The sequence below is a fragment of the Oncorhynchus mykiss genome, chromosome 26 (genome assembly GCF_057628025.1).
Source record: "Oncorhynchus mykiss isolate SJ-2025 chromosome 26, ASM5762802v1, whole genome shotgun sequence".
Taxonomy (NCBI): Eukaryota; Metazoa; Chordata; class Actinopteri; order Salmoniformes; family Salmonidae; genus Oncorhynchus; species Oncorhynchus mykiss.
Genome location: NC_143047.1, coordinates 19,069,884 through 19,085,692, shown reverse-complemented (window position 1 = coordinate 19,085,692; position 15,809 = coordinate 19,069,884). Strand labels below are relative to the sequence as shown.

General features: G+C 42.7%; 1 protein-coding gene across 1 annotated transcript in view; it reads right to left on the bottom strand.

The window, feature by feature from the left end:
- Positions 1-3,631: 3,631 nt before the first annotated feature.
- Positions 3,632-15,809, bottom strand: part of ada10 (ADAM 10) — a 51,404-nt gene continuing 39,226 nt past the window's right edge. Inside the window, 2 exon segments of the mRNA NM_001160624.2 lie at positions 3,632-4,032; positions 4,337-4,455. Coding sequence (NP_001154096.1) covers positions 3,953-4,032; positions 4,337-4,455 — 199 coding nt within the window. The 3' untranslated portion in view covers positions 3,632-3,952.

The window sequence follows — 15,809 nt, the reverse complement described above, 5'->3', positions numbered from 1 at the left end:
TCTCTATACCATTTGTATTTCATATACCTTTGACTATTGGATGTTCTTATAGGCACTTTAGTATTGCCAGTGTAACAGTATAGCTTCCGTCCCTCTCCTCACTCCTACCTGGGCTCGAACCAGGAACACATCGACAACAGCCACCCTTGAAGCAGCATTACCCATGCAGAGCAAGGGGAACAACTACTCCCAAGTCTCAGAGAGAGTGACGTTTGAAACGCTATTAGCTCTCACTAGCTAGCCATTTCACATCGGTTACACCAGCCTAATCTCGGGAGTTGATAGGCTTGAAGTCATAAACAGCGCAATGCTTGAAGTATTACGAAGAGCTGCTGGCAAAACACACGAAAGTGAAAAATATAAAAGCTCATCAACTGCACCTGCATCAGACGTGATCCCCCTCTGTCATAGCATTGAATGCCTGCTCAACAGGCATTCTCTCTTTACTGTGTCGCCACCATCCTCGATGCTATGTGCAAGGATACCTACTTCGATGCAGACAAGAAACAGCGTTTACGTGAAATGTTACATACACATCTGGACAAGATGGAAACTGACACAGTGACCGTGCACACCGAGGAAGAGAGGCCACAGACAGACAGATGAAACTTCACTGCTTGACAAGTATGATAACTTTTTGGTCCGTGTGGTGTGTGTGTGTAACCTTAATTTAACTAGGCAAGTCAGTTAAGAACAAATTATTATATACACAATGACCTACGTCAGCCAAACCCGGATGATGCTGGGCCAAATTGTGCGCCACCCTATGGGACTCCCAATCACGGCCCAGATGTGATACAGCCTGGATTTGACTGTAGAGATGCCTCTTGCACTGAGATGCAGTGCCTTAGACCGCTGCATCCATGTGTGTGTGTTAACTATTTAACTGTACTAGAATGCTTAAAAGGACGTAACATTTTTAAATATTGGTTATCGGTATCGATATTTGCAAGGAAAATATCAGACATCGGCCAAAAATGTCATATCGGTGCATCACTAGTATCAATACACCGAGCCACTACAAAGATACAGGCATCCTTCCTAACTCAGTTGCCAGAGAGGAAGGAAACCACTCAGGCATTTCACAATGAGGCCAATGATGACTTTAAAACAGTGAGTTTAATGGCTGTGATAGGCAAAAACTGAAGATGGGTCAACATTTTACTTACTCCACAATACTAACCTAAATGAGAGTGAAACGAAGGAAGCCTGTATGGAATACAAATATTCCAAAACGCGTATCCTGTTTACAATAAGGCAATTAAGTAAAACTGCAAACAATGTGGCAAAAAAATTTACTTCATGTCCGGAATACAAAGCGTTATGTTTGGGGCAAATCCAACACAACACATCAGAGTACCACTCTATATATTTTCAAGCATGGTGGTGGCTGCATCATGTTATAGGTATGCTATGCATCGGCAAGGACGAGGGAGTTATTTAGGATAAAAAGAAAAGGAATAGAGCTAAGCACAGGCAAAATCCTAGACGAAAACCTGGTTCAGTCTGCTTCCCAATAGACACAGGGAGACAAATTCACACAAGACCAAATATACACTGGAGTTCTTACCAACACTACATTGAATGTTCGTGGGTGGCATAGTCAAAGATTTGACTTGAGGATCTTTCGCAAGACTTGAAAATGGCTGTCTAGCAAAGATCAGCAACCAATTTTACAGAGTCTGAAGAATTTTAAACAGAATAATGTGAAAATATTGTACAATCCAAAAGCTCTTAAAAGACTCCCAGCTGTAAGCACTGCCAAAAAGGTTATAACATGTATTGAAATGTTTATTTCATTTAATACATTTGCAAAAAAATGTAAAAACATGTTTTCACTTTGTCATTATGGGGTATTGTATGTAGTAGATGGGCGAGAAAAAATATTTAATACATTTTTAATTCAGGCTGGTACATGACAAAACGTAGAATGAGTCAAAGGATATGAATACTTTCGGAAGGCACTGTATTACACAGAAAAGGGTTGAGGAGAGAAAGATGTTGCCACTTACTGCAATTCAACTCTGAGTGCAATCTTTATCCCTAATTGCAGTATTCTAGAGTATTCCATTTTTGTAACACTTCGTTATTGCAGCAATTATGCCTTTGGCAAGCGGCCTTGCTTGCTGAAGCGTGATTGCATGATGATTACCCGACCACTATTTCTCTGAAGATTAACAACTGCCAAAAAGCTCATCAAGCTTGGGGAATGTGGAAAAATCTATTAAGTCTTTGAGGACAATATTAAGTGTTCCTTGCAGCGTTTCATCTCTCATATGGAAACTGTCCACTCACAAAAAGAATGGGGAAAAGCAAGGTTTTAGATTTGATTTTGTAAAGCCTAAAGGTTCTCTGTCATACATCAAGGCCTCTGTAGACATGAACATCATCTTCTGACTATTCTAATTATTCCCTAAGTAAGCCAGAGTGAGTCTGGCAATTAAACATATCAGTAACTACGTTTCCATCCACAGTTTTTATGCGAGTAAAGGCATACCATGTATATTTAAAAGAATATATATAAATCACGACAGCTGTGATGGAAACTGGAAGTTCTGATACAAGTTAATAAATGCCTACAATCATTTGTTTGTTTGACAAGTGGGATCTTTGTGTCTGTAAAATTAACTATGCAAGAAAAGGCGGTGACCTTTATGCACAAATATTGATATAGTAACCATCATATCGAAGTAAACTTGGTTTCACGCACACATATGATGTGTGGTCCTCCCACTACGACTTGGGAAACCATGCAGTTTATTAGGCTACAAATGAAATAAGTTCTGATGAACTTCACAGCGTGCTGAAACCGCAGTGATGAGTTTGATGCTCCTTTCCAATAAATATTGAGGGTTTTATTCCGGTGACATGATGATCAATACTTGACAACAAAAAAAAATATTCTAGCTCTTAATCATCTCATGTGGACTAGCCTACCCGGTAAGCCTACCCACATTGTAGACTATCTGCGAAACCAGAGTAGGCACATTTACTATTTAACACACCAATTTGTGACAAAACGATTGCTAGAATCTAAAATGCACTGGAAACACAATGAACTTTAGATTTTTATTTGGTACATGAAAAGTTAAATTCACTGATTTTTATCTGCAACGAGTATGTTTGGTGGAAACACACCACTGTTGGGAAAATGTGCATATTTTCAGAGATTTTTGAATATTTGCATGAAATATTCCAATTGGATGGAAACCTAGCTAGCGCACAGCAAATGAGTGGGGCTTTTATGACATCGCTGTAATAGGAACTTGGTAGACATGTTAATGCTTGAAAAACAGGAGAAGGGGAGGTTCTAAAAAGAAGCAGTGTGACTTTGCAGGGTCGTGTTTCGGAAGATGCATGGCTCTTGACCTTCGCCTCTCCGTAGGAGAGTTGCAGCGATGGGACAAGACTAACTACCAATTAACTACCAATTGAATATCACAAAAATTGGAGGGGAAAGGGGGTTAAAAACAAAATAAATATGATTTGGAGATAAAGGTGACAAAGAGTATGGCCTTCACAGCAGAGCACAACTACAGAAGTTCAAAGTCTAGATTTCTGATTCTGAAATTGTGCAAATAAATGAATACATCAGTGTGTAAATGCACAGTTATTCTGACAATCTAAATTCCACCTTTGAATGTCCACCTTTATTATTGACAAGAAAAAGCTTGCTGGATTTTTGGTCTGGACAAACCTTTCCATTGCATTACAAATCACATCTGAGAAATAGGCTACAACATCGTCGTCCTTGGAACAATGCTGTGCTGCTTCTCTAAAAGGAAACTGATCAAGATTTCCATTTGATAGAGATGGGAAGTGCTCCAGTGGAGTCTGATTTGAATTACAGTCTGTTCAGCAGAGGAGAAGAGAGATGACAGCATCTGGAAATGATGAGGTGGAGTGGAGATGAGCCTGCTGGGATCTGAGAGCTCCACACAAACACACCATGTCACATGACCGGATAGACACACCTTGGCCTGTTTTTCCCTTGTGTTACATGTGAGCACTGCTGCAGGCATGGGGAGGATCCTGAGGATGTAAGACTGGAACGTGACTAACACATTCTCCACACGTATACACACACACACAGACAGACAAAGAGAGGAGACTGATATCCATTAACAACGTTTAAAACCACAGCTTCATGGTGGCTGGACTTTTACAATGAACTCCAAACTACCAATGCTAACAATCCCACAACAACACACTGGCACACACCCACACATGAACGCAAAAGCAAATTGGACGCAGGAAGCGTTTCCCTAGTAACTATCGTAATTGTGCCTGTGTGCACAAGGACTTTGTCGCTCAAAGACATAATTCCTGGACTTACCGAAGATTTCTCCAGTGTAAATGTGGGAGGGATCGTAGGGCGCCTCCACTCCTGATACCTCTACCTTGAGGTCTGGAGAGAACAGGCTGGTGTCCCTCTTCATCCGCAGATTGAAATGCCTGCAAGAGAGGAACATGAAAATGCATTACTACACTACCCAGACCCCGTTTAGAACCTCCAACATTCTTGCTCATGGTTCAGTAAACATCTATGCAGCCAGAATGACAGAAGGATTAGGGCAAGTAACAATGCCAAACCATTGTCTCCCAACACTGAAAGAAGACTACAGACTAGGCTGGAAGACACTTAATTTCACATAGGCCTACAGCAAATGAAAATGAAGGCCCTATATGTCGGTCTTTATCAACTTCTCTCAGGGGAGACAGTAGAAAGTGGTTGTTATTTGAGAAACATCTTAATGGATGGACAAATGCTTTAGATCATTCAGCAGCACATCTATTGTTCAGGAATAATATTTCCTATAAAGTCGTGATGACTCAGATGCCTGGGCTGGGAGCTCAAGAGAGTCACACCAGTCTCTTATCAGAACACAGGTCAAGTAAATCATTACTCCATATTTTTTTTTACATTTATTTAACTAGGCAAGTCAGTTAAGAACAAATTATTTTTTACAATGACGGCCTACACAGGCCAAAGCCAGACGACACAGGGCCAATTGTATGCCGCCCTATGGGACTCTCAATCACAGCTGGTTGTGATATAGCCATATCACTCTGAATTCTTTCTGTTTGCGCAAATCCCTCTCTTTACTGTCAAGGGATGACGCTGGAGAGAAGCAGGTATGGGGAGTGGAACATTTAATAGGGAACGGACATAGAATGAGACAGGAACAGCGTCAGCACACGGGTAACACAGAAAAATGACAATCAATGCAGCAGCCGGAAACAGAGCTGGGAAACTGACAAATACAGTGGGGCAAAAAAATATTTAGTCAGCCACCAATTGTGCAAGTTCTTACAGAAGACTTACAGAAAACATTTGACCTCTGTCAATGCCAACAAAGGGTATATAACAAAGTATTGAGATAAACTTTGGTTATTGACCAAATACTTATTTTCCACCATCATTTGCAAATAAATTCATTAAAAATCCTACAATGTGATTTTCTGGATTTTTTTTCCTCATTTTGTCTGTCATAGTTGAAGTGTACCTATGATGAAAATTACAGGCCTCTCATCTTTTTAAGTGGGAGAACTTGCACATTTGGTGGCTGACTAAATACTTTTTTTGCCCCACTGTATAGGGGAGGTAATAAACAGGTGATTGAGTGAGTTCGGGTGAGTCCACTATCGCTGATGCGCGTGACGAGGGAAGGCAGATGTGAGTGAATAATGGTGGCAGGAGTGCGTAACGCAGGGCAGCCTGGCACCCTCGAGCGCCAGGAGGGAAGAGTGGGAGTAGGCGTGACAGTACCCCCCTAGGGGCGCCACCCGGTGTCCCACCTGGGCAAACCGGCCGAGACATGGGTGTTGGGCAAGCCGGCTGGGGGTAAACTCCCCACGAACCGGCAGGGGTGTGGGAGCCTGTCGATCCCGCTGCGGCGTGGAAGCCCGTTGAGCCGGTGGAGTAAGACGTGGGATGGAAACCTGCCGAGCCAACCGAGTCAAGGAAACCTCTCGAGCCAGCCAGGACGTGGAAGCCCAACGAGCTGGCTTAGGCACCCCCGGTTCCATCGGCGGCGGAATCCAAGCCCGACGTCACCAACGAAACATGAAAACTCCTGGGCAGGCTGGGCGAACAAGAACTGACGATCCGTCTGAGGCTCAACGTGGGATGGGTGCCTTCCGAGCGAACAGGGGCCAGGAAACCTCTCGGGCCAGCTAGGGCATTGAAGCAAATTCTTAGGTTGCAAATGATTGTCGGATGTCTTGGCTCGTTCAGTTTGACAGGGTCTAGGTCTGCCGATTAAGTACCACTACGTGCAGACATAGCAGCCCCCCAGTGTCCGGTCTGGAGTGTTTTGGGCTCTAAAATGAGTTTATTATGATTAAGTTCGATCCCATAGAAATTACGTTAAAGTTCAAAACAAATCGAGATTTATTAAATAGTAATCCATTCTGACAAAATTTTGTCATCACACAGGACCCCATGTTGACACAGACCAATCACGGGCTGGCAGGCTATGAGGAGGCTCGCGCCATCATGCCATAGACATTTAGGTTGACTCTCTCAAGCAGGATGAAAATGACTACGTCGACCATGATGCCTGTTATGGCCACTTTCAACGTGATCCTTAGCAATGTTTTGGTGCCATTCAGCCCCCTGGTGCATTTCAAATTCATATACTTCCCGCTTCATGCGCCATTAGGAGTTTTCCATAGGAATATGTGGATGATGTCATCAGCACTATCTACTGGTTTTCATATGCATGTGTCGTAGGCTCTGACAAAGTTTTCGCAGAGGCAGAAATTGAGTCTTCATCGTATAGTGTGGCTGGTGTTATGGTCAGCCACACAATATGCACACAAAAACACAACTATTGTGAAGTCACATTAATATAATAGTTTGATTTAAAACGTTTATATGCTTTGCAAGAAGAACGATTTCCCTAATAATCTTGTTGACACATGAAAATCAAGCTACATGATGGGATTTTGATAAATGCACAAAATCCCCAATCAAAATAAACTCTCTCACAGCGACCATGTTATTTTGGGGAAGCTTCAGACATAAAGTTCGTATGTGAAAACTATTTCAAAGATGCATACTTCACTCACGCATAAACATAAGAGTAAGTCTTGCGATGCTGGTGCTGGTACATGCGCAGATCAAATACACCACTGCAGGCTGACAGCCTCGCAAGCCAATCGCAGAATGTGACGACAGAACTGAAGCAAATCATGAAATCTAGCCAGGTTGATTTCTTTAAAAAAAGAAAAATACACATCGCACATACAGTGTGGGAAGGCCTTAGACATTATTGCTCCGTTTCATCAACCATTATTCAGAATGAGTCATGAATCATAATATTAATATCCTGGCTCTTAATCCATGTGAATAGGATATGAAATGGAACAGACTCGTAGGTTACATCTGTGTGAGTCCATGAAGATGAGCCTATTGGCTATCAACAAATGAAGTGAATGCATAAAAGGATTGTATTTGAGCTCCCGGGTGGCGCCGTGGTCGACGTTACTGCATCTCAGTGCTAGAGGCGTCACTACAGACACCCTGGTTCAAATCCAGGCTGCATCACAACTAGGGTTGCACACTTTGGGGAATATTCAGAGGTGGAAACTTTCCATGGGAATTAACAGGAATGTATGGGAATTAACGGGAATATATGCAAATGAATATACATTTAATTTAAATGTAGATGTTTATTACATTGGATATATTTACCATATCATATGGAGACAAACAAAACGTTCACCTTATCATAAGTAGACAATTGCAAATGATTAAATCCTTTCAATAGAAAAAACTATTTAGTTACGACTTGAACTTTAATTAAATTAGTTAAATCTTCGAGATAATTTCACTGAACAACAAAATAAAGGGAATATTGAATGATCCATTGCATCTCCCAAAAACATATGTAAAATGATAGTCTAGAAACTAAAGCTTTGGTTGTCTTCCTCTCAGGCTTCCATGTCTTCTCCCTGGACCCCCTCAATGTCCACCTCTTGAACATCAGACTGAGGCATCATCTACACTGTCACGTTCCAACCTTGTTGAGGATGGCTTGTTGTCAGGCTCGAAAAAAGCCTCAAATGTGCCTGGATGACAACCAAATTTAGATTGCTGCTATAACTTGATGACCCTTCACATACCTAACCATTTCCTTGGCTCTCTTGTAGAGTGTATCCATTGTTTTCAGTGCCAGGATGTCCTTGATGAGCAGATTCAATGCATGAGCAGCACAGCCAATGTGTGTGATGGGACGGTAGGAGCCCTCCACTTTAGACCAAGCAACCGTCATGTTCGCAGCATTGTCGGTCACCAGTGCAAATACCTTCTGTGGTCCAAGGTCATTGATGACTGCCTTCAGCTCATCTGCAATGTAGAGACCGGTGTGTCTGTGGTCCCTTGTGTCTGTGCTCTTGTAGAATACTGGTTGAGGGGTGGAGAAGTTAATTATTCCTTGCCCACAAACATTCGACCACCCATCAAGAGATGATTGCAATACAGTCTGCTTTCTTTATGATTTGCTTGACCTTCACTTGAACTTTGCATTCAGCAATTGAGTAGATAAAGCGTGTATGCTGGGCAAAGAACATTCAGAAATATCTTCCAATACACATTGCCTGCGAGCATCAGAGGTGAACCAGTTGCATACACAGCTCGAGCAAGACATTCATCAGCATTTCTCTGACTACGTTCCACCATTGAATCAAAAAAAAAAAGATTCCAGGAGGACCATGAGCTGTTGCTATCGATAAGGTGTCTGATTAATCCTTTTCACCTTGAATAGAAGTAGAGGGATTTTTGTCAGACGTTGCTTGTTGTGAGCGCTGAGGGAACTTGACGCACTTGGCCAAATTATTAATGATTAAAGTAAAAATGATTAAAGTAAAAAAGCCTAATACAATTCCATGTACAGATAAATATTTAAGCAGTTAGATTAAAACAACTCCTTTATAAGATAAATGTTTTAAAATTAAACATGTATGGAAACAGGTGAATTAATACTCAGTTAGCAGGCTCAAGCAAGCTAAAACCCACATGGTAGCAAAAACGATCTATCCGAAATTGTTAACAAGTTATAAATAATTTAAACACACTTTGCTGTATGCTACTATTTACTAGGTAAAACAAATCATGTCAACTCAGCAAAAAAAAAAAAATCATCTTCTCAGTGTCAACTGCGTTTATTTTCAGCAAACTTAACATGTGTAAATATTTGTATGAACATGAGATTCAACAAGACAAACTGAACAAGTTCCACAGACATGTGACTAACAGTAATGGAATAATGTGTCCCTGAACAAAAAGGGGGGGGGGGGGGGATTAACAGTCAGTATCTGGTTTGGCCACCAGCTGCATTAAGTACTGCAGTCCATCTCCTCCTCATGGACTGCACCAGATTTGCTGTGAGATGTTACCCCACTCTTCCACCAAGGCACCTGCAAGTTCCCGGACATTTCAGGGGGGGGGGTGGCCCTAGCCTCCACCCTCCGATCCAACAGGTCCCAGACGTGCTCAATGGGATTGAGATCTGGGCTCTTCGCTGGCCAGGGCACACTGACATTCCTGTCTTGCATGAAATCACAAACAAAATTAGCAGTATGGCTGGTGGCATTGTCATGCTGGAGGGTCACGTCAGGATGAGCCTACAGGAAGCGTACCACATGAGGGAGGAGGATGTCTTCCCTGTAACGCACAGCGTTGAGATTGCCTGCTATGACAACAAGCTCAATCCGATGATGCTGTGAAACACCGCCCCAGACCATGACGGACCCTCCACCTCCAAATCGATCCCGCTCCAGAGTACAGGCCTCGGTGTAACACTCATTCCTTCCACGATAAACGCAAATCCGACCATCACCCCTGGTGAGACAAAACCGCAACTTGTCAGTGAAGAGCACTTTTTGCCAGTCCTGTCTGGTTCAGCGATGGTGGGTTTGTGCCCATAGGTGACGTTGTTGCCGGTGATGTCTGGTGAGGACCTGCCTTACAACAGGCCTACAAGCCCTCAGTCCAGCCTCTCAGCCTATTGCAGAAAGTCTGAGCACTGATGGAAGGATTGTGCATTCCTGGTATAACTCAGGCAGTTGTTGTTGCCATCCTGTACCTGTACCGCAGGTGTGATGTTCGGATGTACCGATCCTGTGCAGGTGTTGTTGCACGTGGTCTGCCACTGCAAGGACGATCAGCTGTCCATCCTGTCTCCCTGTAGCGCTGTCTTAGGCGTGTCACAGTACAGACATAGCAATTTATTGAACTGGCCACATCTTCAGTCCTCATGCCTCCTTGCAGCATGCCTAAGGCACATAAACGCAGATGAGCAGGGACCCTGGGCATCTTTTTTTTTGTGTTTTTCCAGTCAGTAGAAAGGCCTCTTTAGTGTCCTAAGTTTTCATTACTGTGACCTTAATTTCCTACCGTCTGTAAGCTGTTAGTGTCTTAGCGACCGTTCCACAGGTGCATGTTCATTAATTGTTTATGGTTCATTGAACAAGCATGCGAAACAGTGTTTAAACCCTTTACAATGAAGATCTGTGAAGTTATTTTGATTTTAACAAATTATCTTTGAAAGACAGGGTCCTAAAAAAAGGGACGTTTATGTCATAAAATATATTCACCTCACCCAGTATTGTAATCAAAACTTAGCAGAAAACATGTAGTCCTGGGCTCAGACAGTGTAGTAGTGTGGGCTCAATAGCATCTTATTAGTGTGCAAGATCTTGAGAATCAGCTGTACATGTGATGGAAGAGTGCACTGCACATGTGATGGAAGAATGCACAGTGCATGCAGAGGGTTGCAATTCCATTGAATTTGAGATAGTTTAACCAAAATATGCCACAAGACCTAGCTTTGCCTTCTGTATCCCACAAAAAAACTTCACTGTTATAAGCTAACTTTTATGAGCAATTTAAGAAAAATTCCAGGGCTTAACTTCCTTTGGAAAATGTACGGAAATTTAACGGAAAGTTTCAGACTCTTTGCAACCCTAATTACAACCGTCCGTGATTGGGGAGTCCCATAGGGCAGCTCGCAAATTGGCCCAGCGTTGTCCGGGTTTGGCCAGTGTAGGCCGTCATTGTAAGTAAGAATTTGTCCTTAACGGACTTGCCTAGTTAAATAAAAGGCAACACATTGTATTTCCCAATAATGACAACATGTATCGTTAGTCAATAAAAGTAACCCATTGAGACTGCAACGATTGGACAGTGAAAATGTATCTAGTCATATTTCTCTTTGGATTTGTAAACACTGAGAACAAGACAAAACATTTTTAAAATACTGACCATTTCCCCTCAGTACATCCAAAACTAATAAGGAACAGAGGGCCATCTCAGGTTAATCACAGCTACAGCACTTCACAACAACAGCCCTCCTAATTTGCTTTGTTGATAACAGAGAGAGGCCCAGGCCCTCTCACTGGGTAACAAATGACAGCTGTAATTGACATGGGCATCCCTGCTCAGAGCAGCTCTCTGATTAAGACTCCCCTCCGGGCTGCTGGGGTGTTAGTGGACACATGGTTGGTTACACAACACTAACCCAGTCAGGAGAGGACAACGTGACTCACACACACACAACGCTGAAAACAATAGAAGTGTAAGGGAAGAAAGAATCCACATGTATATAAAACTGAAAAAGCTTATCTTGTGACTACTAACTTGGCCGGTCAAAGAAAATGTATAGACTAATCTGTTGACATTCACAGTCAGTGAGTCACACAATATTGCCAACAAACAAATTTCAGGAATGTTTGTTTTTGTCATGGAAACTCACTCGACTCATACCACTCATAACCACTTCCCCTAAACCACACCCTAAGACAGTCTTAGTTCCTGCTTAGTAGGGCTGTACCCACCACCAAAAATCTGTCGACCTAGTCTGTTCTTTCAACCAAATTTCACAACTTAAAAAATGTGTATTTTTCTATATATAGACACTACATATTTTAATCAAATCAACTATACGCAGTGATCAAATCAAACTATTTTTTATTTGTCTCATACACATGGTTAGCAGATGTTAATGCGAGTGTAGCGAAATGCTTGTGCTTCTAGTTCCGACAATGCAGTAATAACCAACGAGTAATCTAACCTAACAATTTCACAACAACTACCTTATACACACACACACACACACACACACGTAAAGGGATGAAGAATATGTACATAGAGTTATAAATAAGTGATGGTACAGAACGGCATAGGCAAGATGCAGTAGAAGGTATCGAGTACAGTATATACTAGAGGTCGACCGATTAATCGGAATGGCCGATTAATTAGGGCCGATTTCAAGTTACAACAATCGGAAATCAGTATTTTTGGGCGCCGATTTCCGATTATTATTTTTTATTTATTTTATACCTTTTATTTAACTAGGAAAGTCAGTTAATAACACATTCTTATTTTCAATGACTGCCTAGGAACTGTGGGTTAACTGCCTTGTTCAGTGGCAGAACGACAGATTTTCACCTTGTCAGCTCAGGGGTTCCAATCTTGCAACAGCACTAGTCCAATGCTCTAACCATTGCACTCCACGAGTAGCCTGCCTGTTACGCGAATGTAGTAGAAGCCAAGGTAAATTGCTAGCTAGCATTAAACTTATCTCATAAAAAACAATCAATCACTAGTTATAACTACTGATCCAGTTTATCAGGCAATATTAACCAGGTGAAATTGTGTCATTTCTCTTGCGTTCATTGCACACAGAGTCAGGGTATATGCAACAGTTTGAGCTGCCTGGCTCATTGCGAACTAATTTGCCAGAATTTTACGTAATTATGACATACATTGAAGGTTGTGCAATGTAACAAGAATATTTAGACTTAGGAATGCCACCAGTTAGATAAAATACAGAACGGTTCCGTATTTCACTGAAATAAAACATTTTTTTCCGATCATATTAATGACCAAAGGCTTGTATTTATGTGTGTTATTATGTTATAATTAAGTCTGATTTGATAGAACAGTCTGACTGAGCAGCAGCAGGCCCGTAATCATTCATTCAAACAGCACTTTCGTGCGTTTTGCCAGCAGCTCTTCGCAAGCACAGCGCTGTTTATGACTTCAAGCCTATCAGCCTAATGGCTGGTGTAACCAATGTGAAATGGCTAGCTAGTTAGCTGGGTGTGCGCTAATACTGTTTCAAACGTCACTCGTTTTTAGATTTGGAGTAGATATTCCCCTTGCGCTGCAAGGGCCGCGGCTTTTGTGGATCGATGGGTAACGATGCTTCGAGTGAGACTGTTGTCTATGTGTTCCTGGTTCGAGCAGGCGCAAATCAGACAGTAGTCTTGTACAGCATGAAAAAATAAATATGTTTTTGCAACTGTTGGACTAAAGAAATCTTGGTCGACCAACAGCCTAACGATCAAACAATCGAGCAGTCGACTAAATGGGGTCATCCTTACTGCTTAGTGCAAGAAGCTGCAGCCTGTCTTATGATAGTGGTACTTGAGACAACAGAATGTATGGGGGAAGAGAGTTAAACACATGTACGTCCATAAAGTGCTGTCAGATGGAGCAGCCTGAGGTTGCTTTCATTTCCTTTCAATCCAGCACTTAGAACACTACTTGACTAGACCAATAACTACCATCAACACAGAGTTCAGCCTAACTGACGTTGTGCCAAAAACGCTCTCTCAAACACACACACAGACAGACAGACAATACGCAGTCCAAAATAAGACAGCGATGTTAGACAGGTGAAGCGGTTGGCTCTGAGACCCTTCAGATAGCAAAGCATTATGCGAATGTCTGTTAGTGAGTGACTCAGCCAGCCATTAGACAGACAGACAGACACCTCCACCAGACCCCACTGGGAGAACACACTCAATTACCACACAACACTTAACCTTGGCACACCAACCGGAGACACACTCCACAGTGCAATCAAACAAGCAGTGGCACAGGGACAGGTGTATTTAATTCCAGTCAGGAAGATTTCACTTTTACAGGCCTTCCTTATTATGCCCCTTGTCTAATCTATTCAGGAGAGAATGCACCGGAGGGTTGACTGCAGAATGTCAATTATGTGACCTGTACCACTGTAGATACAATGTTCTATATTCTATAGGATGCCTTTCTTCAGCACTGTGCACCACTGGTAGAACATGCCCTACAGTACAGCCAGATATTGGCCTCCAGATTCCCTACTCAGCACGCACCCAAGCAGACAGCAGACGGACGGCCACCAGAGCATGGCTGCACAAAATTAGCCAGCTTTTTGGACTTTCATTTTCTAAAATGTGGAGCATTATTTTTAGATTGGTAATAGCAGAAAAGAGGACAGCTGTGTGTGTAGTGAGCCTTTACTGCCAGCCTCAGCAACCAGACAGAGCACACAGGCATACTGAATACTGGGGGAGAAGGGGTGGGGGCTGCAGAGAAGAGGGGTGCCAGGAGGGGGTGAGAGAGGAGTCAACCCTCTACTTCCAGGAAAGATTTTACTCCCATGGGTTAGGGCTGTTCCTCTCAAAACCGTGCATAGGCCATGGATCTACATCTATGGCCACAGAATGCTGTAGCAGGTCTGTGCATGAATTGACAATGACTGTTAGAACATCTCAAATAAAGGGCCAGGGGAAACAGCTAGGCTATATCTACAGCTATACTGAGGCATTCTGCTGGTAAAAGACAGACTATCAGTGTTACATTGTGGAGCAGGAAAATTGATCTGTTTCTATTTGACAGGCAGGCAGGGGAGATACTGTTAGAGATGTGATGAAGTGCAGTGACTGTTAATGACTGAAATTACCCCATTTCTATATTTAAGTTGTTTGGTTTCCCGAGGACTACATTATCAACACAGTAATACACCTTCTTGAGCGCAGTCTGGCTGTCAGACTGGGCAGCCTCCCCATTGTGTCAGTCATTCAGTGCCACTGCTCAGTAGAGCCACAGGGTATAGACAACCCTCCCTCCCTCCATCATCATCACACACTGTACAGCAGGCTCCCAGTCAGTTACAGGAACCTAAAACAATCTAATTATGATGTACTCAGGACATTCAACAATAATAGTCCCACTAAATGAATGCATCCTCATGCCTTCTGTCTCTATGAAATAGGAGAAATTCTTATACAATGTAATTATTCCCGTAGGAGTATTATCATGCATCATGCCAGACATATTTTTTTTCTTCAAATCAACACTTATATTTCAAAAACTGAAAAGCCACAAATGTATTACAATAAGAAAAACTATTTCCAGCAACATGGCTTCATATTCATATGACTGGAGTTAATGCAGCAAATCTCTGCACTCGGAGTGGGGAGTAGGGGGGGCCGTGGTGATGGTGAGGGGGGAAGGGAGTGTGTGTTAGGGAATGAAAGGAGGAGAGAGCAAGATGATCCCAGTAATGTCCCCTATAATGTCAGGCGAAGTAAATCACCACACTGGAGGAACGCTATCAGGGACTGAACAGATCCACATATTACACAACTCCTCCTCACCTGAGCAGTATCGCTGGCTGGCTGGCATATACATGTGCCAGGCAGGCGAGGGGGATTGTCTACCCTGAGACAGCCAGAGACAGGTGGTTACTCCGCCTCCACTGACACCCAGCAGGTGTGGTGCCCAGCAAGTCACACTGCATGTAACTTTCCAGCACAGCAGCTTGTGATGAGTGTGTGTGTTGTGAGCAAGTATGTGTTATTATCTATCCTGGCTTAACTTCTGGGCTGGCAGGATACACTCTGGTTAAATTCTGCTCTGATCCTCCCTGCTGTTGATAGGGAATGGCTCTAATGGATCCTGTTGCCATGGAAAAACATTGTCAAGGTCCTCTGAGTTTATCAAAGTCCCACCAACCAGCCTCCCTGTTTCT